General features: G+C 40.9%; 1 protein-coding gene across 4 annotated transcripts; it reads left to right on the forward strand.

Annotated features, from left to right (window-relative positions):
* The first annotated feature begins 1478 nt into the window (after positions 1-1478).
* PCF11 (PCF11 cleavage and polyadenylation factor subunit) lies at positions 1479-22566 on the forward strand. 4 transcript variants are annotated; one of them, XM_014249214.2, is made up of 16 exons: positions 1483-1949; positions 6614-6739; positions 8995-9183; positions 9571-9762; positions 10533-11641; positions 11899-12088; positions 12183-12816; positions 12903-14380; positions 15729-15816; positions 16542-16661; positions 17179-17284; positions 18433-18616; positions 19009-19164; positions 20228-20320; positions 20856-20891; positions 21475-22566. In XM_014249214.2, exons 1-16 carry the CDS (start codon positions 1761-1763, stop codon positions 21682-21684), a joined length of 5100 nt encoding a protein of 1699 aa, XP_014104689.2. In that variant the 5' UTR covers positions 1483-1760; the 3' UTR covers positions 21685-22566. The 4 variants fall into 4 exon arrangements, 3 of the variants coding, with proteins under 3 accessions (XP_014104689.2, XP_014104682.2, XP_087908365.1); XM_014249207.2 differs by having other exon boundaries at positions 1484-1949; positions 17176-17284; XM_088052239.1 differs by lacking the exon at positions 6614-6739 and having other exon boundaries at positions 1484-1949; positions 17176-17284.
* Positions 22567-23100: the final 534 nt, after the last annotated feature.

The following is a 23100-nucleotide window of genomic DNA, read 5'->3' on the forward strand; positions in this document are numbered from 1 at the left end:
TTCTGTTTTTGCTAAATAAACTGGGTATACGTTATGGGTTGATTCCTGGTGTATCACTAATATTCTTCATAGACAGTGTGTCTTCAAACAGCTGGCTAATATTTACTCTGAGAAAAGGTTTTGCGATCCCAGCTTTGGTCAGCCAGAGACGGAAACTTATTTTTTTTTCTTATCTTGTGGTGACACACTGTAAAGGCGAAGTGGTGTGTTCAAAGTACAGCGTTTTGAGGCTTACAGGAACAAACATGAACACGCAATTCAACAGGCAAATGGAAGATGCCGTTGCATTTCTTCTTCCCTCCTCCTCTGTTTTTCATAAAGGGCATACAAACACGAACACAGAAACGAATTTTTTTAGCCACATAAAACAACAAGAGCAATTCTTGTCAATTGAAATGTTCCAGGTTTACGTTTTTACTATCTTTCTACAGTATTTGCAAAATATATGTATGTGTGTATGTACATATATATATAATTTACACTTTAAACACGATCCCACATGATGTGTTTTATGTACTGTATTTTAATGAAGCTTTCACCCCTTGCCTGGTTTCAAATGCTGACAGTTCTCCAGTTACCAAGGAATATGAAGTGTGGGGGGAAGGAACGGCTACATCTGAAAATGCTTTGCAAGCAACTTCACTTCCAAGAGACACCTTTGGGCAAACCTCACAAACAAGGAAAGGCAGGTTTTGTTACTTTTCTCTCGCTCCCACTACTCCTAGCTCTCTCCTGCGGCTCCTGGCTCTGTGTAGACCTGGAAACACTGGTGCGAGGGGGACTGGTTAAAAGGATGCCATCAGAGAAACAGGGAGGGCAGGGGCGCTTGCCGAGGCAAACGACTCACAAAATCAAGGGGTTGCCAGGTTGGAAAGGGACCTCTGGAGACCACCTATTCCAACCTCCGCACCAAGGCAGGATCATTTAGAGCAGGTGACACAGGAACGCGTCCAGGTGGGCTTGGAATGTCTCCAGACAGGGAGATTCCACAAACCTCTCAGGGCAGCCTGCCACCCTCAACGTAAAGAAAGTTCTTCCTTATGCTGAGATGGAACTTCTGGTTTTACTTAAGGCCACTACTCCTCGCCCGGTCGCTTCCCAGACAGCAAGGAAAACGCAGAGCCCCTGGGAGCGGCCGCTCCCGCCCCTCCCGTGTGGGGGCTGTGGGGGCAGAGCCAGCGGAGGGCGGGGCGGGCCCGGAGGGAGGCGGGGCTGCACCGAGCACCAATCAGCGCTCGGAGCAGCGCGGGAAGGCGGGAGGAAGCGGCGGGGCAGGACGGGAGACGCGGCCAATGGCGAGTCGGGACGCGCGTGCGAGAGCGGGACTTGGGTACAGGAGCCCGTCAGCGGTGAGGAAGGGCGGTGCCAGCCAATCGGAGGTCGCTATGCTGAGGGACGAGCCAATGGCGAGCCGCGCAGGCGGGACGCCAACCAATCAGGGCGCGACCGGCGAACAAAAGGAGCTCTCCAAGGCGCCGGCCCCTCTCCTGAGCACAATTTCACATGACGCAACGGCTGCGGGAAGCGGTTCGCGAGCCGTGCCCGCCGCCGCCATTTTGTGAGCGCGGAGACTGAGCCGGCGGCGGCCCGAGGAGCGGCGGCACCGGCAGCGCAGCCAGCGGGAGCCGCAGCGTGGAGGATGCGGTAGAGGAGCCCAGCGGCAGCGGCGGGGGGGCGGCATCGGCATCGCTCGGCGGCGGCGGCGGGGGATCGCGGGGAGGGGGCTGTCGGTCGGTGGGTCGGGTCCTGGTCGGAGCAGCATGTCGGCCCCGGAGAGCAGCGCTGGCAGCAGCGAGGCCCGGGAGGACGCGTGCCGCGACTACCAGTCGTCGCTGGAGGACCTGACGTTCAACAGCAAGCCGCACATCAACATGCTGACCATCCTGGCCGAGGAGAACGTGCCCTTCGCCAAGGACATCGTCTCCCTGATCGAGGCGCAAATCGCCAAGGTTTTTATATTCCACCGACTACTACTCCTACCTATACTGCTGGGGGGACCGGCCGGGGCAGCGGGGTGTAGGGCGGCCTAGGGGCCCGTAGGACAGGCGCGGGGGGAAGCCCAGCGGCGGAGGCGCTTCAGGGGGACACAGCCGAGCCGGGGGACGAGAAGGGCCCGAGGGTCGAGAAATGGGGCGACAGAGAGGGGTAGAGGCTCGGGCGGGGTGGGCATGGCTGGGCTGGGGCGGCGAGGGGGGTCTAGGAAGTAATGCCGGGGGGGGGGTGGTGGTGATAATGAGGGGGCGAACAGAGAGAGCAGGATTCAGATGGAGTTGGGGGAGGTCGTGGGTATAGGAGGTTTGGGGTCGTCGTGGGGGAAACAGGCGGAGGAGGGAAGCGTGTCTCAGCTGGGATCAGGGAGCAGCGGGGCGAGGCGACGGGCGGGGGCTCCTTCCATCGCGAAGCTTAAGGGTGCTGTTTCTTCTACTTCTGCCCCCCTTCCCTCCCCCATCGCATAGGGAGCAGGGGACTCGAGGGAGGGGAGCAGCCCACACCACCCTGTTGGGAGTAGGGGAGGGTTTGGGACTCGGCCCAGGAAGAGCTGAGGGAGGAGGGCAGCGTGGCTCGAGCTGCGAGCCCCGCGTAAATAGCAGGCACAACATGGCGGCCCGGCAGTGACTGGGCAGCTGCACTTCCTCGCCCTTGGAGCGGGGTTTTCCCCCGACATGCAGCCAGGATTCGATGTCCGAATCTGGTGACTAAACCCTTGAATTTAGGGCATTTCTCCAGTAGGTGGATAGTGCAATCAATAGAGAGGACGTGAGTGGGGAGGTCTCGTGGAGAGTTGGGTTTTTCTGTGGGAGTAGTCTAAAAGAAAAATAAGGTTAAGTTTCCACAACGCAAATCGTCTGCCACTGAAGGGCTAAGTATAGTGACCTTTAAATATAAGTTAAAGCTATTTCCCCAGTGCGGTCCCTGTGAGTGATTGAGGGGTTATATCGTAAAAAAGTTTCTGGGTGAAAGGTGATAATCTCCTTCGGTTAGAGAAGTGTGTGTGGTGGTGATGGGGGGGTTGTTTTGCTCTGCCTCGTTAGAGAAAATTCCGTGGGCTTTGGATAATCTGTTTGGATTTTAGGTCATCTGTGCCCCGAGTAGCACTAGCGTTGTGTGCATATTTAATTTATTTTGGCTAGAGAGGTTTGCTGGTTGAGGATGTGGTAGAAGAAATTCTGACTGTAGAAACTGCAGCAGCCTGTAGGATCCTAACATGGCGTCTGAAAGGCACATGATATAAAAAGGGAAAGAGGAGGCTCCCTCTGAGCCCAGCCCAGGCAGTTGCTGACATCAGTCAGCCGCTGTACATGCATGGGGGTTTGCAGCACCTTTCTAGCGAGCATTTTAGAAGAAAAGGGTTCTTCTTTCAATCCCACACCCCCCCCACCCCGTATTCGTGCCAGCCACCCCTCCCCCGTTGTTTCCCTTGCTCCCTCTGATCTCAGGTGTTAAAAGGATTTTTTCTTTGGCTTTAATCGTGGTTTATAATGGTGAGAATTGTACTATCTAATGATGGGGGTGGGAAACATCTTTTAAGATACTTACTCTATCTTTCTATCAATGCAGGATGTCTTTTTAGTGTGCCACAGACCTCTTCCAGTCTAGTTTTAAATGCCAGTGGCTGAGTTTTGCCATTCCTTGGGGAGGTGACCTCATAATCTAATAGCTCTCACCATTATATCTCCTAAAGGGCAGTGGATGTGTATAAAATGATTTGTGATGAATAACAATGCTGTCAATTTTTTTTTCATTTCTGGGTGATTTAGAACCTGCCCTGAAGTGTGGGGTTTTTTTTAAAGATGTCTTAAAACCTGTATCATTGGTTAGTTTTGCCTAGTTACTGTTGATGACTGTAGTTTATTGAAGGCAAGTTTTTAGTTGTTTCTGGGAAAGTGATCTCCTTTACTAAGCCACTTTTAAAAAGTGTTGCCTGGAGACAATTTGTTTAGTGTAAAACCTGAGTGGTCTGCTTTACAATTTAATAAATGGTTCTGAAATGTGTGACTGGTATTATAAAATTTGTAAATAAAAAGTGTGAAATATGTATTTGTCTTTTTATTTACCATTGTATAGTGCAGAATTTGTTTCCAAGACCCATTTTGTATAAAACGTTGCTTTTTTTTTTTTTATAAAACAAATTTTTTTACAAGTTTGTGACTTGGGGTTCAACTGCCAGATATTATTTTAAACTTGAAATCTTTTAGGAAACTAATAAAAAAGAGCCACACATTTCCAACAATAGCTTTCCTACATTATTTGAAGGAACAGTGGGAGTTTTGTAAAGAAGTCTTTAATTTATGCTGATGAGCTCAGAGTTAGTGTTCTTCTGTGTGCTGGTGATTATGCGGCGCCTCCCTGCCTTTTGATTAATGTTGTGTGGGCATCTTTCTTGCTTTGGGGTGTTGCAGAGACCTCCTAAAAACAATTCTGGTGTGGGATTCCCTTTTGTGGTTATTGAAATACGAGCTAGATACCTTGACATAATAAACACTTCCAGAAGAGAAGACTTAACTATTCCAACCATATTTAAGTTTGCGTTGCTTAAAATGCGACACCTGAATAGCTTATATTTGAAGCAGGGTACGCTGCTGAGCTGCTAATTGTGCTCCATAGTTGGAAGTTGGCTTCCTTACCTAGATGATGGTGTTTGCGTGTTTGATTGCTGTTAACAGTCTGATGCATGATGAAAGTGACAGTTAAACTTTATTCAGTGCTTTTGCTACTAATGGTTCCCCAGCATCTCAAATTTACAGCTTAGCTGAGTGCAGTGAGCTACTTTCATGCATTGGTGAAATGGAAGAATTTAACTCGGGGAGTAGCTCTTGGGCATAGGTACTTCTAGGACAGCTCTTTGTGTCCCTAACACAGCTGACTAAAAGTCAGAAATGGTGCGCTGTCGTTTTATTATAAAGGAAGACACTCAGAACTGGAGTGTTTCTAATGTGCCATTGTGCAGACTGCTTCAAAGGAAGCCAGTATTCCACAGATACTTAAAATAGCTGCAGATCCACAGTCTTCTATGTCTGAGACTTAAGTGATGCTTTTTTCTAACACTTGCACATTGGGTTGTTTACAGTTCAGTATTGCATCACAGTGTGAAGTTGGCTTCTAATGTGCTGCAATTAGTTTTAGCTAACTTAGCTGGGTTTTTTTGTCTTTCTGTGTACAAAATGCATCACCTGGCTGATTCTGCTTTTTCCCAATATGTTTGAAGGCAGTGACACCTCCCCCCCCGCCCCCTTCTGCCCCCAACTAACAAGGAGTTCTGCCCTCTTCAATAATAACTTTCAGGTCATGGTAAACTAGTACACTTTAGAGGGTGAGGAAGCGCTCTGCCCATGTAAAAATACCGTTGAGTGGGTGCCATGTGAACCACCTTAAAGGGGAAGGAATTGAATTTAAAATGGTGAAGAAAACGAGCAATGAGTGAAGTTACTCTGCTTTTATCCCGAGTTTACCAGATGGTGAATGGAACTTAAAATATTACAAGTGGATGCTCTTCCAAGGGGGTCATGGTCAACACACACTGCTTGTGTTGTCTTTTATGTCCTCTTCAACAAGTCTGTGTACTTGCTGATTTTTTTTGAGCTTTGCGAAAGCTACTGGCAGGCATTAAAATCAGGACTTTTATTGGTCCCGTACTGCTTTCTGTAACTTGGAAGTTGCTGTAGTGGTCCAGGGTCACCACACTTCTATCACACAAACTTGGTATGAGTTTTGAAAAAGGATTTAAAAAAATCCCAACCAAAAACAAACAAACCTGAAAACGAAGCCTCCTGTAGCAAAACTGTGTCCAGAGTTGGAAGACAACCTTCTATGAAAATGGTGGTTGCAGTTCCTGAGCTTGTCTGTGCATTTAACCAGTCGACCAGATGACTGAGTTTTGACTGGATTTGGAACTCTGTTCTGACTGTGTTTTTGCATGCACTCTGGAAATCAGAACCATCGCCATCTGCAAGTGCCAAGAGAGAATGGGACTCTCTGCTATATCCAGTTGGATTACAGTGAAATAATTGCAACCTATTCTACGTGTAATTTACGAAAGACTGTGATAATCAACATATAATTTACAGCTACAGAAGTTCACTGACTTGGGCTGCTTTCCAGAAGTCTAATTTGTGTTCTATGAAATCCAGAAAAATCCATCCAGGAGGTTTGAATTATAAACTATTTTTAGAAATTCCTTGAAGTGCTGACGATGGTTTCCTGCTAAGTTACTTCCTCAAGGGAAAGGTTACACTCAGTATACTAGTGGCAATACTGTCTCATGGGCTTCTTTTTTACCTCTTTTTTTTTCCCCCCTCTTTTTCCAAAGCTTTGATACACAAACAAATTAACTTAAGGTGTTTTTTTTTTTTGTGTGGGTTTTGTTTGGTTTTTTTTTTTGGTTTTTTTTTTTTTTTTTTTGGTGATAGACCCGCTGCATTATGCTTTGAACGGAGTGTCCATTTTTCAGATTAAGTTTTTGTATAAACAAAAATCCCAAGACAAATCCCTTGGTATTTATAGTGGCAACCAAAAAGAGAGGTCTGTATTTCTGGGATTGGTAATCCCTTTATTTGAAATGGTTAAAGTATGTTTTTGTTGTACTAAACTTCTCAGTTTCTTCTTATTACTCCAGGCTCCTGCATCAGAGAAGCTACCCGTTATGTACCTAATGGATTCCATTGTCAAGAATGTGGGAAGAGAGTATCTCACTGCATTTACTAAAAACCTAGTTGCAACATTTATTTGTGTATTTGAAAAGGTATATACACTTTCAGAAAAGTACTGTATTCTAAGCAAAAATTTGTTCCTGGTAAAATAAGTACGTGCTTTCAGGTTTGAGTTTTCTTGTGTGGCGAACTATACAAATGGATTGGTTTTTATAAATCTCCATATCTGTACTCTGAAAGATTATTCCTTCTGCTATCAAGCATGTAAGTTAGCTGAAAGATGCAAAGTATTACTTAATTTGGTGTATAAGCATCAGCAGCTTTACTGTCCAGGCAAGGTTTTACTAACAGTATTTTGGTTATTGATGGCTTAGCTGGGTGGACTTTTTGTAATGTATAGACCAATTAATTATGAATCATTGGTTTATTTTTAAGATAGTTAATAGTCCTTATGCCAAGAATAGACTGAGAATTGGTTTCTTGTGGATTTCTCAAAGCCTCACTCTCCTGTAGTTAGATTTGTCTGATTTACATAATTCACATTGTGCAGAATGAGTGCCTAAACTCAAAAGTGAGTTGCACTGACGCCTGGTTCTCTCTTGGTGGTCTGTAAGCTGAAAAAAATGCTGCAACTCTGTTGGGGAAGGACCTTAAAATGTGTGACTGTATTATAAATGTTTTAATTTCATTCAACATTGAAAGCTGCTGCCATATCTTTTAATTCTGGCTCTTAATCTTGAAGCCCAGTGAAGTAGTTGTGCATACTCCTCAGTGAGAAAAGCCTATCAAAGTCCAGGTTTTGAAAGGCTGGACTTGAATGGGTTTAAGTTGGATCAGAAAAAGAAGGGTTAACTTCTGTGATTTCCTGTATGTTAGAAGAAAATGGCATTTCATAAGAATGAGATGAATGAAGCTTTTGCATACTTATAATTACATATCAGCTAGGATCTGAAATCCCAGTACACTTTGTATACGGTTTTCAGGTGTAAAGTGCGTGATGAAGTAAGGAATAGGTTGTTATCATGACTGTAGAAGACATAAACTCCCGTGTATAGAGCAGATAGAGATAATAGATTTCCTTGGTTTTTGGTGTTAAATTGTGAATGCTCTTCTACTGAGTTGTGTTTAAGGTTGCAGCTGAATGAAGCTCTGGACAATAACTAGTCTTGAGAGTTTTATATGTTAACTTGCTACTAAGCTAATTAGAACTATTAACGTGTACTAATTAGATGTGTAAAGTGTCAGTCATTTCTAATAGTTTAGTTGGTCATGTTAGACTGTTGAATTGCAGCACAGGCATTGTTACAGATTTGGTTTTACCAGAAAATGGTCACTAAGGTATCTTTAGACACTTGAAATCAGAACTGTTTGCTCAGTCATTCCCACACATTTTTGCAGTGAACTTTAGTGAGGCCTCTCATGGAAAATTTTATAGAGGCATACCCCAATTACTAACTGAATTACTTTCATTGAAGCTCCTACTCTTACCCAAAAAGAACCTCCAGACTGTGCAGAATATTCTGTGTCTAGGTGTAATGTCTGAAAATGGCAGCAAAAGTCATCTGCATGGGCAATACTTAATGATTGAATTGGGATTTTGAAATTAGGACAGCTGCATGTATTTTGTCCTCTAATGATTTTTATTTATTGTTTAATTGAGCCACTCAAGTTACGTGATGAATTAAATTTTGCTTTCTTGTAAAATTCTAATTTAGCTGCCATGAGATAATCCAATTGTTTGTAAAGAGATAAAACGGGCCTCTGGTCCTACAAGTACATTTGATCTGTGACTCGTACATAGATGGGTCTAATTCTGCAGCTGAACGGAAATAATAATTGACTCCATTACTTATTTTATTGCATTTGTTGGGAAAAAATCCTTCAGTGACTAAACAGCTGAGAAAAAACCTTTTTTTTCCAGAGTTCATTTTTTCTTGATTTGTTTGTCATTGTTATATTCTAGCACAAGCACTTGAATAATGTATTGTCTCAGAGGCTGTTGCCTTTCAATACCTTTGTTACTGTATTTTTTTTTCCACAGAAGTTGGGCCAGTAAAATGAGAATTTTGCTAATGGAAAAGTTGAAAGAAAATTCTCAGAGCATGGTAAAACACAGTAAAATCTTCAAATGGCCTTGAAACAACAATTCCACATTTGAGCTTCTGTTACTGATCCCGTTGATAGACATGTGTGGTCTGCACTGCTTATAAATTTTGTGTAGCAAGTTCAGTATGTTGAAATGGCAAGATAGAAATAGGAAATTAATAAACTCTTAAGTTCTACAAAAAAGTTTAAGAAATTGTTCTATATTAACTTAACAAGCCATAGAATTGTTTTATTGTTTTAGGTGGATGAAAATACTAGGAAAAGTTTATTTAAATTGCGCTCCACATGGGATGATATTTTTCCTTTGAAGAAACTATATGCACTTGATGTCAGAGTCAACTCATTAGATCCTGCCTGGCCAATTAAACCTCTGCCCCCAAATGTGAATACTTCTAGCATCCATGTGAATCCTAAGTTTTTAAATAAATCGGTAAGTTTTTCTGCCTTCTGTAAGAACAGCTGGTAATACATGTAGTTTTCATTGTTTGTATGCTGCTTTTTGACAATTTAGAATATTATGAGTGAAGTATCTGACCTTTGTAAACAGGTAAGAGAAATTTACAAATTCAGAATACTTGAAGGGTTTGGGTTTTTTTTTATTTACAAATTGTATTCTAGGTTTTGGAACATTGAAGAATTTATATTAAATTCCTTAAACCTGTCAGAGCAGGCAAATCATAATTGGGAAAAAGAGTTGCAGTTTATAACTGCTGTACAAACTAAGTCCTGCTACTGGCTCATAATAACACTGAAAGGAGATGGATTTAGTTGATTTCATTAGGATTTTAAGTGTAAATTTTCTTTATTTTGTTTTTAGCCAGAGGAATCTAATGCACCTACCTCTGCTGTCACTTCTGGTGCCTCTACTCCTCCAGCTGTTCCTGAAATACAAAAGAATTTGACACAGGAGCAACTGATAAGGCAGCAATTGCTTGCAAAGCAAAAGCAGTTGTTAGAACTTCAGCAAAAAAAACTTGAGCTGGAGCTGGAACAGACTAAAGCACAGTTGGTGAGTAGGATAGTTGATAAAACTTTCATAGGTGGGATCTCTCTTTTGGAGAGTACTTGGCTGTACTGGTGAGTACAGTACATTGGTTTTTCCTCATGTTAGGCAAGTGTAGCTGTTTTAGGACTACTAGAGCAATGGAAGGTGACCTGGGGTTCCTGAACAGTTTTTGTTGTCTTGAAACCTTAAGTATTACACTTAAATGTAAAAGTGAAAATCTTGTGGTTTGGCTTAAATTTCTCTTCAGAATGATACCTGATTGTGATCTTCATCTTTCACTTGCAGCTGACAGCGAGCTGGGCTATTTCAAATATGTTTGTTCCTAAGGAACAAGGGGAGCCTGATTGTTTGTAAACAAAGTCAGTTTCTTGGTCGGCAGTAGTTGGAAGTTTTGCTGTGTTGGCAGTTGACAATACAAAATAAAGCATCTTTGAACTGAAGTGTGAAAACAGGACACTTGGCAGCTGAGTTGCTAAGAGCACATGGAATATATAGAAAAGCTAGCACTGTAGTTGGGATGTGTGCCAAAGTTACATATGTCACAATATTTATTTTATATACTGATCTTGCATGGTATCTGAATTTGATTTGTAATGGTACTGCATTGTTTTAGTGCTTGTAATTAGCAATTAGTGGGTCAATTTCAGTTAAATGGCTGAAGCTCATAACTTTCAAGACATGGCTATTACGGTTTTGTTATCGACACAGACTATTAGCACCTATGGGTAGGAGTTGTGGCATACAGATTAATGCTGGATTTTTTCCAATTTCAGGCTGTATCTCTTAGTGTTCAGCAGGGATCATCTAGTATAGCTTCAGTTCCAGCACCTTCCAAGCAACACGTGTCTCCCACACCTCATATGACAGTTAAACCACCTCATCAGGCTGCTGTGCAATCTGAAAAAATCAAACCATCCCCAAGTCCTCCACTTCATGACATCAAAATAGTGAACAGGGATCCTCGGCTTAATAGGATGGGTCAACATTCTTCTCATACTAAAGATCAATCTCATAGGAAAGAATTTTCTCCAAGTCTGACCAGTCAGTCTGAGACCAAGGGAAACAAAACAGCACAGGCTGAAAAACAGAACTCAACAAAGTCAGAAAAATCAAAATCAAGTGAAAAAACACAGAAGAAAGAACTTGAACAGTCCAAAGCAAAATCTAAATCGCCATCCCCTTTGAAAAATAAGCTGCCTGATACTAAAGACAATAAAAGCCAGGAATGTGAAAGCACTAAGGTTTCTGACATCAGTAAGCGGGATCCAAGACTGAAAAGACATCTTCAAGATAAGTCAGAGGGGAAGGACGAGGAGGTCAAAGAAAAGAGGAGAAGTACAGAGAAGAAGGAAAAAGAGGAGCATAAGACATGTGAACATAGACCGGTGGGGAGCAGAAATAAAGTAATTAATGGTGCTGTTCAGAAACAAGACATGACGACAGAGGAGTCAGAAAAACAGGGTGGAAAACAAGGAAGATCAAGTAGTAGAAAGCGGTCACGGTCACGCTCTCCTAAGGCAAGATCACCCTCTACACATTCTCCAAAAAGACGAGAGAGGAGATCACCTAAAAGAAGACTTCGGAGTCTATCTCCCACTTCATCAACTCCTAAAACTGGAAAGATACGTCAAATAGGCCCTAAGCAGTCTCATGTTGAAGAAGGCACACAAGCAGCAAGAGACGAAAGAAATTCTAATAAGAGAAATGTTAAACAAGAGGTGCGTGATCCAAGGAGATTGAAAAAAGCCCAAGAAGAAAGACCCCAAGAGACAGCCACCCAGCATTCTGCAAAAGCTTCTCCAGATCCAAAGGAAAACGCAGAAAACTGGCAGGGATCCAAATCAGGCAAGAGGTGGAAATCTGGTTGGGAAGAAAGTAAAAAGTAAGTTACTATCTTTTAAACAACTTCTCTGTGAAGTCAGTGGAAATTCTGTTGGCTTCATTATAGTTGACTTGGAGAGGCAGTGTTCAGATCGTTAAAATTAACAGATTTTATTTGTTTCTACTACTGAAATACAGAGATGATGCATACTTAGATTCTAAGGTGATAGTGATGTTTTGCAATGATCAGTTCTAGTAGGAACCATTATGTCCTGAATAATGAAATAATCTATATTTTACATATATTCTTGTTTTCAGCTCACAGCAGAATGATGAACACCAAGCACTTGTTAAATCCCCTCACCAAAGACATCGGGAAAACTGGCCTGCTGGTAAAGGAATTCTTTCACCCCGAGCACCAAAGCAGCAGCACCGGTTAAGTGTGGATGCCAATTTACAGATTCCCAAAGAATTGACATCTGCAAGTAAAAGAGAATTACTTAAGAAGGTAATACTAATAAATCTGTCTTCATAGAAATGTCCCAGGTATGGCTTTTTTTTCTGCTCTTTTTGGATGTCTAAATTTTAACTTTATATTACAGGCTAATGACCGCTTAACATCTGGTGAAATAACACAGGATGAGTTTCTCATGGTAGCTCATCAGATCCGACAGCTGTTCCAGTATCAGGAAGGAAAGCACAGATGTAATGTCTGGGATAGCCCTACAGAGGAAAAATGTGGCTTGAAAAAGAAACCTCTTCTATCGGATGCAGAATTAACATATTATGAACATAAAGCTAAGCTAAAAAGGACACAAGTTCAGCATTCATTGTCAAGGCTTGATCTGTTGGATCCTGATGATATTTTGGATTATCATATACCTGATGCATTGCTTTCTGGAATAGAATGTGAGCAGACAAAAGCCAAGCGGGGGGTACAGTTTGACAGAAAAGAACCATTTGCAGAAAGATCAAGGAGACACTCTCCTGTAAGTGGCACTACAAGACCTTTTGCTGAAAACCTCTCACCCCTTGAGAGTCGACGCAGACTTGAAGATCAGCGTGCTACTAAAGGAGCAAGAGGTTCTGATCCTTATGACAGCTGGGGAGAATCGGATGAATTTAGAGATGCTCTCAGACAACAGGGGAAAAGTACAGCAGAGTTCCAAAAAATAGATGGGGATGCACTTTGTAGATTTGATAGTCGTGAAGAAAGACAGCTTCTTGGGCAAGCTGGTATGTGATTTTACTTTGTTTTAAATCTTTTAAGTCATTTACAATGTATTAGTGAGTGGTTATGTGATTTATTCTGGCTTTTTTAGGTGTTCGAGAGGAACCAAGGTCACCATTCACTGAACGTTTCAAAAGAGCTAGGTATGAGGATCCAGAGAAAGCACCATTTCCAGAAAGTCCAGGATCAAGATTTGGAGGTATTGAAGCAAAGCAGAGGATAAGTGCACTGATGGAAGACAGACCTCTATTTGATGGCTCACCTAGACCAACTGCTGCAAGGGTTGGGGTAGATGGACAAGGAAGTCCTTTTGTTGATGGTCCTGCTGCTGGTTCAAGTTCCAGAATTGATGGGCCAGCTGGACAAGCTGCTATGAGATTTGAGGGGCCTTTGGTGGGGACAGGTGCATCTCAGTTTGATGGACCACTGGCAGGAGCAGGGGGAGCTGGAGCCCTGAGATTTGATGGGCCACCAGGACAGCTGGCAGGGGCCCTGAGATTTGAAGGACCCCCAGGTCAGGTTGGTGGAGGAGGTCCGCTGCGGTTTGAGGGACCTCTTGGGCCTTTGCGGTTTGAGGGGCCTGCAGGGCAGCCTGTAGGTGGTCCTAGATTTGAAGGCCCTGGAGTTGGTCTCAGGTTTGAGGGTCCTCATGGTCAGCCTTCAGGTGGTCTCAGGTTTGAGGGGCCTCATGGTCAACCTATGGGGCCTCGGGGTCAACCAGGGGGTGGTCTCAGGTTTGAGGGACCCCATGGTCAACCCCTGGGGCCTCATGGTCAACCAGGGGGTGGCCTCAGGTTTGAGGGGCCACATTTACAGCCGGTGGGGCCCCATGGACAACTTGGAGGTGGCCTCAGATTTGAGGGGCCACATGGTCAGCCCATGGGGCCACATGGACCATCAAGTGGTGGGCTCAGATTTGAGGGGCCACATGGACCATCGGGTGGTGGACTGAGATTGGAAGGATCACGTGGTCAACCGGGTCTAGGTCCTAGGTTGATTGATGGACCGGTACACCAGGGAGCTGGTGGACTTAGATTTGATGGTCCTCTTGGTCGGGCTGGTCCAAGATTTGATGGCTGTCATGGAGCTGGATTTGATGGTCAGCCAGGACAGCTTTCTCTCCTGCAAAGATTTGATGGAATTCATGGACAGCCTGGTCCAAGGTTGGCACCTGGTCAGCAGGCACAAGCAAGATTTGACACAGCCATACCTCAAAGATTTGATGGACCTCACCAGCCAGCCTCTAGGTTTGACTTGCCCCTTGGCCTTCAGGGTGCACGTTTTGAAAATGTAGCTAACCATCCTGCCTCAAGACTAGAAATGTCACCATATGGACAAGGTGGTCCGTTTGTTGAACATCCTGGCCAGGGCTACAATGGTCCAGCTCATGGAATGCAGTTCCAGAGACCTGATATATTTGATGGTTCGCCTGGACCAAATTTCAATGGGCCAGGTGGCCCAGGAGCCCAGAACTTCCCACTGAGAGCAGCTGGACATTACTTTGAAGAAAAAGGTCTCCAGGGTCCTCAATATGGAAATTTCAGTAATATGCCAATGGGAGGTAATCAGGTAAGAGCTGATTGCATCAAATACTTTGCTTGCAAAAGTGTTTTTGTTAAAGAATTAGCAGGATTTCTTCCTGGAAAAATTGAATATTTTTCTGAAGAGTTGGCAGGTTGAGAGTCAGTTTCAAACTGAAAAAGTCAGTAGATAATGTAAGTAGGACATGCATTGCTGTGTTTCAAGAATCTTTTTTAAGTATTAAAATAGTGGATCTTTTTGATCGTTTCATAGTTCAGAATATGTCTTTGAAATCATTATTTTCAACATTTGAACAATTGTAAGCCTTTGGTATTTTCATTAAATTTCAGAAGTGAATTCTATATAAACTATGAAAGATAATGCAAGTGAAAGATACATGATTAATTTTCCTAAGAGGTGTGAAGTTAGACTGGACCAAAATAATAGTTGTCTTCTTGCAGCTGTTAGTACTGGTTACAAACCAGTAAAGAGATACCGATAGTTTGGGGGAATTTAGGAAGATAGGGCCATAGTTGTACTTTCTTGCTCAACTGTATTGTTGTCTCTTAAAATTCTTTTGGCACCATCTTGCTTTGTCGTTCAGTTGTCTATGCTGTTGCCTCTTGGAAATGCTCTCTTCAAAAGGAGGAAATGATAGTTTACAGTTGTGAAACTGATTTAATTACCTGCTTTTTTAAAAAATTATTTTTAAAAGCATTTTTCATTTTGGGGGATAAAAAGAGAATGTGAAAAGTTAACTGCTTGTACAAAAGCAGGTAATATGTCCTGCAGACCTCTAGTGGGATAAAATCTTAAACAGTTTGTAAACCCAGAAATCAGCCAGTTAGGGAAGAAAACCAAACATTTTTATTATAAGTGTGTTATAAGGACTGTTTTTCTACCTATGGCTTCCTGTAGCTAACGTGCTGAGAAGTCTTGCTTTCAAGATGTGGGGCTGTAGTGAATGCTGGTTCAGTTCTTGATAGGAATTAATTGTGAGATTTATTAATAGAGATTACGGATTCGTTTAATTTCTTGAGGAGCTCTATTTTGGTGGACATGAGCAATTTCAAAGGAAGTACTGTGTTTGGAAAATGTGATTGTTAAGTAGAAGGAAAAGCATTCAAGGTGTTGTGGTGGGGTTTTGTTTGTTTGTTTTTTAATATTAGGCAAAATGAGGATGTGTTCTGAATTTTCCTAGTGGAATGAAAATGAGGGAAAGATCATATAGTTATTTGTGGTCCTTTACAATACCAAACTAACATGGTTCATTCCTGGAAGGAGTTCAATATATGTGAAATTATTGAGAACAATCTAGAAGTTAATAATAAAACATGAAAAGTGAGTTTACAATCACATTATTATACAAAGAATACTTAAATGTTTACTTCCACAGGTTTCTCTCATGTCCGCTCAACCAGGACCTTATGGTCAAGGTCAGCAGTATTTACCAAATCCTGGAAATTTTGTCCAGAACCCTGCAGGTGTGTAACAGTAGAATTCCTTTTATTTCTTTTGGATTGTTCGTTTGGTGGTGGCCACAAAAATTAAGTTTTTTTTTGATGTCCTGGGTCTGTGTGGATTAAGGGAAGCCTCCTCAGTGAGGTGGCTGTAGATGTGTCTGTAGCACCTTTATCTCTTAAGAAGCTTTTCTCAAACACTGGAGGCTTTTGTTAGTTTTCATTAATCATTTGGTTTGGGTATAATGTTGTGCTGAAAAAAAAAATAGTTTTGATATGTTTTTCTGGAAGGCATCAGTCTGTAGGTCTAGTTTGCTGTGCTGGGGTGTGCTGACTTTTCCAGTGTATGAGTGCTTAGCAGTGAAACACTTCAAAGACATCATAAAAGGTTAAACTAGATGATGAAGTAGATTGAGTGTGGTAAAATACCTATGTATGAATCTAGGACAATACTGCATTTCAAGATCCACTACCCACTGGAGATCTGTGTATGGGCAACCAGCTTAGGTAGCACTTCAGAGTACTTAATGAAGGAAGGGAAAATCTTGCTACAAAGATTTCCTGTTGCAAAGGAAAAAAATAGCCAAATACTAGATAAAGCAGAGAGTTGGTAAATAATGTCTAACATAAAATGAAAGAAATGGGAGGAGGCAACAGGAAAATTGTGATGTGAAATACATAGATTAAAGTGAAGTTGATTTCTAATGGTAACCTTTTGGTAAACCTTGAATGTTTGTGTTCTTCCCAAGGAGCCCTTTCCCATTCGTATCCCGATAACCACCTTGGACAGGTTGATGTGAATGAATTGTTTGCTAAACTGCTGAAAACAGGGATACTCAAATTGTCTAAAACTGATTCCGCTTCAGCACGTATGTAGATTTATTATATTCTAACTATCTAGTTTATCCTCATCTCAAGTGTAAATCTGAGTATAGAAACCTTTGTAAATTCCAGTATGGTTTTTTTAAACTGAAATATTTTTGGAAAGGAATTTATTGCATGTGTGTGTAAATTCTTAGTATTGTTTAATTTACACTAGCTGTCCAGAGTAGTAAGTTTTGTCTTTGTTGCTGTGCTTTCATAACTTGTTCTTGATTATAATCAGGGTCTTCTCATCTTCTGAAATATTTCTGTATCTATGAAGACTGAATTTTAATGCCAAACACTGAGGTGAAATACTGTTTTCCTTAATTGAAATGATGGCTTATTTTCTTTTATTTTTATTTAATGGTGTCAGAAGATGACTGATTTAGCTGTTACACACTTGTGTTTGACCATAGTCAGATTGTCTTAATAATGTTTGAAAAAAACCAAACTTTTAGGAGCACGTAGTTTCTTTCTGATGATGAAATTATGATAAAATAATATCTTCATGGTTTCTAGAAGCAAACGAAACATCGGCCCAGCCAACTGCTGAAGAAGAAGATGATGATCAGAATGAAGATCAAAATGTTCCAGACCTCACTAACTTCATAGTTGAAGAACTTAGACAGTGCGTATATTAGAATGGGCTTACAGTAGGAATAACAATGTGTCAGTAGCTAGATAATTCATCCAAGACAGTTAAAAGCTTCTAAAATACTATCTGCCACTTTTTGATTCGGAGGAGATTAAACATTGTTTGATGTCAGCCTTTTTTAAGTTGAGAAAGGAAAAAGATGGAAAATTAACATGGGAAAACTTTGCTTTATACACAGATGTGTGTTGTTACTTAAGCACTAAGGTTGTGATAGGCAGTGAAGCCCAGACCTGGGGTGCATCAAAAGCTCTGTGACAAGGAGGTCAAGGGAGGTGATTCTTCCCCTCTGCTCTGGTGAGGCCCCACCTGCAGTGCTGCTCTGGGGCCCCAACACAAGGAGGACATGGACCTCCTTGGTTGGCAGTGATTTAGAGGAGGCCATAAAGATGAGAAGAAAGCTGGAGCACCTCTGCTATGGAGACAGGCTGAGAGTTTGGGTGGTTCAGTTTGGAGAGGGGTTCAGGGAGTCCTTATTGTAATCTTCCAGTACCTAAAGGGGACAACAAGAAAAACTGGAGAGGGGCTTTTCACAAGGCTGTGTAGTGATAGGACAAGGGCAAATGGCCTTTTGCTGAAGAACAGATGTACTGTAGATAGTAGGAAGAAATAGTTTGCTGAGAGGGTGATGAGGCACTGATATAGGTTGCCTGGATAAGCTGTGGATGTCCCACCCCTGGAAGTGTTCATGGTCAGATTGGATGGGGCCCTGAGCAACCTGGTGGAAGGTGTCCCTGCCCATGGCAGGAGGGTTGGAGCTAGATGGTCTTTTAAAATCCATTCCAATCCAAATCATTCTATGATTTTAATTTTACCACTTTGGTGGTACTTTGTAAAGCTGGGCCAAATTAAGGCATTGCTGTTTGTGCATTATTAGGTGAGAAAAGCTAATAGGAATGAGACACAACACTGAAATGTTTCCCATGAGTTGTTAATAAGAGTCCATTGTTTTTTTAAAGTTTAAGTTGATTGTGCCATGAAAATCAGGATGAAATGTAGTCATATTGTGTACTTTTAACTTGGAGCAGAGTCATGCTTTTCCCCTACTTTTGTAGGCAAATGAAGCAATTTACTGTCTCTTTTTAAAAAAGTGTTAAGATTTTTTTTTTATCTCTTTTTTGTAGGCGTTATGATAGTGTTATAAATCGGCTGTACACTGGAATTCAGTGTTACTCCTGTGGAATGAGATTCACTACTTCACAGACGGATGTTTATGCAGATCATTTAGACTGGCATTATCGCCAGAACCGGACAGAAAAAGATGTTAGCAGAAAAATTACACACAGGAGATGGTACTACAGTTTAACAGTAAGTAATGCAGTATTTGTGTGGATAAATTACAGGCTGGGTTCTGTGTTTTACTCCTGCATGTGCTGTAGGTTTGCGGCTGAAATCTGCATCATCACAGGAGTTGGCTGTGATAAACAGTGATGTATTGGATACTTCAAGTAGTTCGCAAATGCCTCTCAGAATACAAAGGGCAATTGTGTGATGAACACTAAACAGTTTAAAGCTGCTTACTGCACTGTTTTCGTTCCACTGAGAATGGAATTTGAAGGACAGTGATTTTTTTTGAAAAAATTTTTGTGAGAAAGGGTACACTGTGTTAATGCTGCATGTGGGAAATATTTCAGTTTTAACAAAGATTTATTAAATACAATGCTTTGAAATGTGTGAGTAAGAATGAAAACTTTCCTTAGGACTGGATTGAATTTGAAGAAATAGCAGATCTAGAGGAGCGTGCTAAAAGCCAGTTCTTTGAAAAAGCTCATGAAGAGGTTGTGTTGAAGACGCAGGAAGCTGCAAAAGAGAAGGAGTTTCAGAGTGTCCCAGCTGGGCCAGCTGGTGCAGTTGAGGTAAGTTTCAGCTTGCCAGACAACAAGAATCTAGTTATCAGCACAGATAGCAAGAATCGGGTTTTTCAAAGGCTTGTACTGTATTCTTGTTACTAAATGTAGACTGGAATATTGTGCTTGGGCCTTTGTACAGTCCCTCCATAGGTTGTGTATTTGTGTGTGTAATGGTTGCTTCCCAGGGGCAGGAGTAGTATAAACCATCCGTAGTTAAAAAAAAAATACACCCATTGTCATTCTGTGGTTTTAGCAAAATTTAAATGGGCAAAGTGTGTTAATTTGCTGAATATTTAAGTAGAGTAAATAGAGTAAGCAGTTTGTCCTTTGATGGATTTTTGCCATCCAGGTAGCTACAGGGCATACTGAGTTTTGGTACTTCCAAACAAAATTTTCTTTTTTGGTAGCAGATAGGCATTAGAAATACCAAAAGTAACCAGTAGAGCTGTATTTTGGTTGATGAACTGGTGCAATAATCAAATACAAAAGTTGTTAGAATTACAGTTAAGTTTTATGTGCTAAGTCTCTAAGAAACTAGCTATGAAACCAGAAAGGCCTTTTTTTTTTAATTTTAAAAAGCACCTTTTGTGCTTTGTTCTCTGCGTTGATATTTTTTCACAAAAGTACTAGAAACATTAGTACTTCATCTAAAAGTTCTGCCTTGACTTGAAATTGCAAGCTAAAGGGGAAGAATTAAGATAATGCCATAAATAAAAGTAGCTAAATCACTGTAATGGATTGTCTTACATAGCAATAAGACAGCATCACACTGTTACAAAATGCTTTGCAGACTTATTAGCTAAAGGGGGGCAAAGCTTACCTTTCTCAAGTGACAAAGAGTATTCAGGGCCCGGAGGGTGATCCTTTCTCTGGCTGCAAGCCATACTCAATTTTTAATTAAGGTTTACTAATTATTAAAGTGATTTTTAAAGTGTGGGAAAAAGATCATGTTCTAGGCTTAATATACTTAATTTAAAAGAACCTTATTTGACTCCTGGGTTCTTGAATTTCATGAGTTCAGCAAATTGCAATAACAACATTTATCTCTCTTATTCCAATAACTTTTCAGAGCTGTGAAATTTGCCAGGAACAATTTGAACAGTATTGGGATGAGGAAGAGGAAGAGTGGCACTTGAAGAATGCCATCAGGGTAGATGAAAAGGTAATCTGATTTTATTTACATGTTAATTAATTAATGCCTGAAGAATTGCAGAAAAAAATACCCAGGAGGAGGTGTCAAGTGCTCCTTTCCTCCTGAAGAGTTCTTGTAGTTTTCCTGGCTTCCAAATATATAAATATCTCTGCCTTCAGAAGTGCCTGAAATCCTGGTGTAATTGCTGTGGGCTCACTAGCCCTCCCTTACACTGCAGTGCTTAAAGAAAAATGCATGTCTCTGTGTATGGGTGTAGGTATGGATTCAATTGATTCTGGATGCAGCTGTGCACAGATAATTCCCAGCACTCACAAGGCTTCTGTAATTCCCTGCCCTTTATCAGCCTTCTGTATGATAACGTTTCCTAAATAAACATCACAAAATCTTGTCTCAGGTATAATTTACACCATACTTAGACTGCTCAGACCATAGTTTCTCTAGATGAATTGTATGATAATGTGTAATAGACACTGTTTAGTTCGTTACAGTGATCCTGCTATAATTTATTTTTACATATTCAAATGTATAACAATTTTTTTTTCAGATTTACCATCCATCTTGTTATGAAGATTACCAGAATGTAAGTAGATTGTTCATATTTTTGGAAGCACTTTGCTTTCAGTTTGTTTGCTTGATTTTCTTGACTTTGCAGGGAGCAGATGTGTTCAGAATGTGCTGCCCATTTGCCTAACACTTGGAGGCTTTGGGCATGGCAAGTTTATAATACAGAATTAGCTGAGATGCATTTCTGGTTGTGACGTACCATGACAGCTTGTGTGCTATAAAGCAAAGCCATGGTTTGATGGATTTATTGTGTAGTAACGTGTAGTCTTAGGAATTTGTAACAATGGAGTAGATCGGTATCGGTGTGTGTGACATTTTTAATGTTTTGGGAGCTACAGTTGTCCAGAAGGTGGATAGCAGGGAACAGTTCATGGTAAAGTGTTAAGCATTTCATCACTGCTTGGTGGTACTTTTCAAAGGAATTGGGAAAAAAGTAATGCTATTAAAAAAAGGAATTTGTTTCCTTAAAAGTTTGACGAAGTAGAAGTTTGGATTTTGAGTACCTGACCATCAACATATTTGCATTTTGAAAAAACGCAAAAAGAAAAAGAGGCTAAAAATGGTTATTTTAATGTGGTAATGCTACATTGACTTTGCAGACATCATCATTTGATTGCACACCATCTCCCAGCAAGACTCCTTCAGAAAATCCACTAAATATAATGTTGGACATTGTTAAACAAGAAACAGAAGAGTCCTCTGACTCACCTAAAATCAAAGAAGAACCTGATGACACCCCTCCTGCCTGTGCAGAAGAGAGCACACCTGCATCTACAGAAATCAAAACAGAACCTGAGGAGTCTGTTTAAATAAACTGCGGTATGATTTTTTTTTTTTTTTTTTTTACAGAAGAGCTGCTGTGTTAATTCTGGAAGGCAAATACTTTTTATATGAATAAAAATGTCCAACTGAGGCAGGGCCTCAACTACTGTTTGGTTAATAAATACATTTTTGTATTTGAAATTTCTTACTGCCTGCACAGTTTCAGGTGTCATTGTGTGAAAGTTCTGTAGATGCGTGAAAATTTAATGGTATATGTAAAAATGTAAAATTTTCACTTGTTGAAATGTAAATTATAAATAAAAGATATTTTTGCTATATATGGAGTGTAATGTTTATGCACACCATCAAATAAAGACAGTGTTTATGTACTTTTTTCAGTTTAATTAAAATGAATTTTTGCTTAATAAGATTCAGAAAAGTGAAAGCAAGTCTCTTCCTTCAGTTATTCCATAGGTGGGTTATCAAGGGAAGGAGCTTCTCGGACAGGCCTAGATTCCTTGTCTTTTTAAAGTTATTCAAACAAACTTACATATCCAAATGTTTAAAAAAACAATTACAACAGCAAAATAATAAAAAAAATCCACAAAAAAAACCAGTTCTGGGTAGAAGGGGAAAATTTAAGAAACCAACTGGAGTGCTTGATTGTGGTGAACACAAGTGCCAACAAAAGTTAACAAACCAGGATGCCTGGTATTTCAGGCATTTTTAATAATTTTTTTTTTACATTAGTCAAACACACATTTAATAAAGCTGAAGTTTCTTTACAGGGGGGAATGAATGTAAGAATGTTCATTTGAAACATGGTTAACATTTTCTTTTTTTGTTGCTTATGACTGGACTTAGATGGTAAACCAGATATCCTGAGATGTTAATATTTCTTAAATGTTATAAATAAAACTAAGCATATATTTGAGTGTGAGTCTCTTCCTTTCAGTGATGGGTCTGTGAGCCTGGTTTGTGGGATTGGAAATAAAGTTCTGTGTTTCAGTATGCATTTGATGTTTTCACTTTTCTAGTTATAATGTGCATTTTTAACACACATTGTTATATATGTGTTATTTACATTTAATGTAATATTTACATATTACATTGTTTGCATTAACTTGCTGGGAGCAAGAGGGAAGCACTAAAACTCAACCATGTCAGTCCTAGCATGTTACTCTTGCAGTGGGAATACTTGGGAGTTAAAATTCCCCCTTAGTAAGTGGAAGTAATCAGCAGTGCAGGAGATGTTGGCTGCAAAAACTTCTTGCCATGTTGACACCCAGGCCTCATGCAGTTTTTGAGGTGTGAGTAATGCTTTGATTCTTCTGTTAAGTTGGAGCTGTAGTTGTGAGCTTGCCCTGTTCTAGACATCAGACTTAAAAATGCTGTTTAATTAGAGACAGTCCGTTGGAACAGAAATGCAATGGCTCAGGGTGGTGTCATCCATATAGTAGTGT

Source organism: Pseudopodoces humilis, chromosome 2 (assembly GCF_049639895.1).
Source record: "Pseudopodoces humilis isolate 2021_Gansu_Grassland_sample_001 chromosome 2, ASM4963989v1, whole genome shotgun sequence".
Classification (NCBI taxonomy): Eukaryota; Metazoa; Chordata; class Aves; order Passeriformes; family Paridae; genus Pseudopodoces; species Pseudopodoces humilis.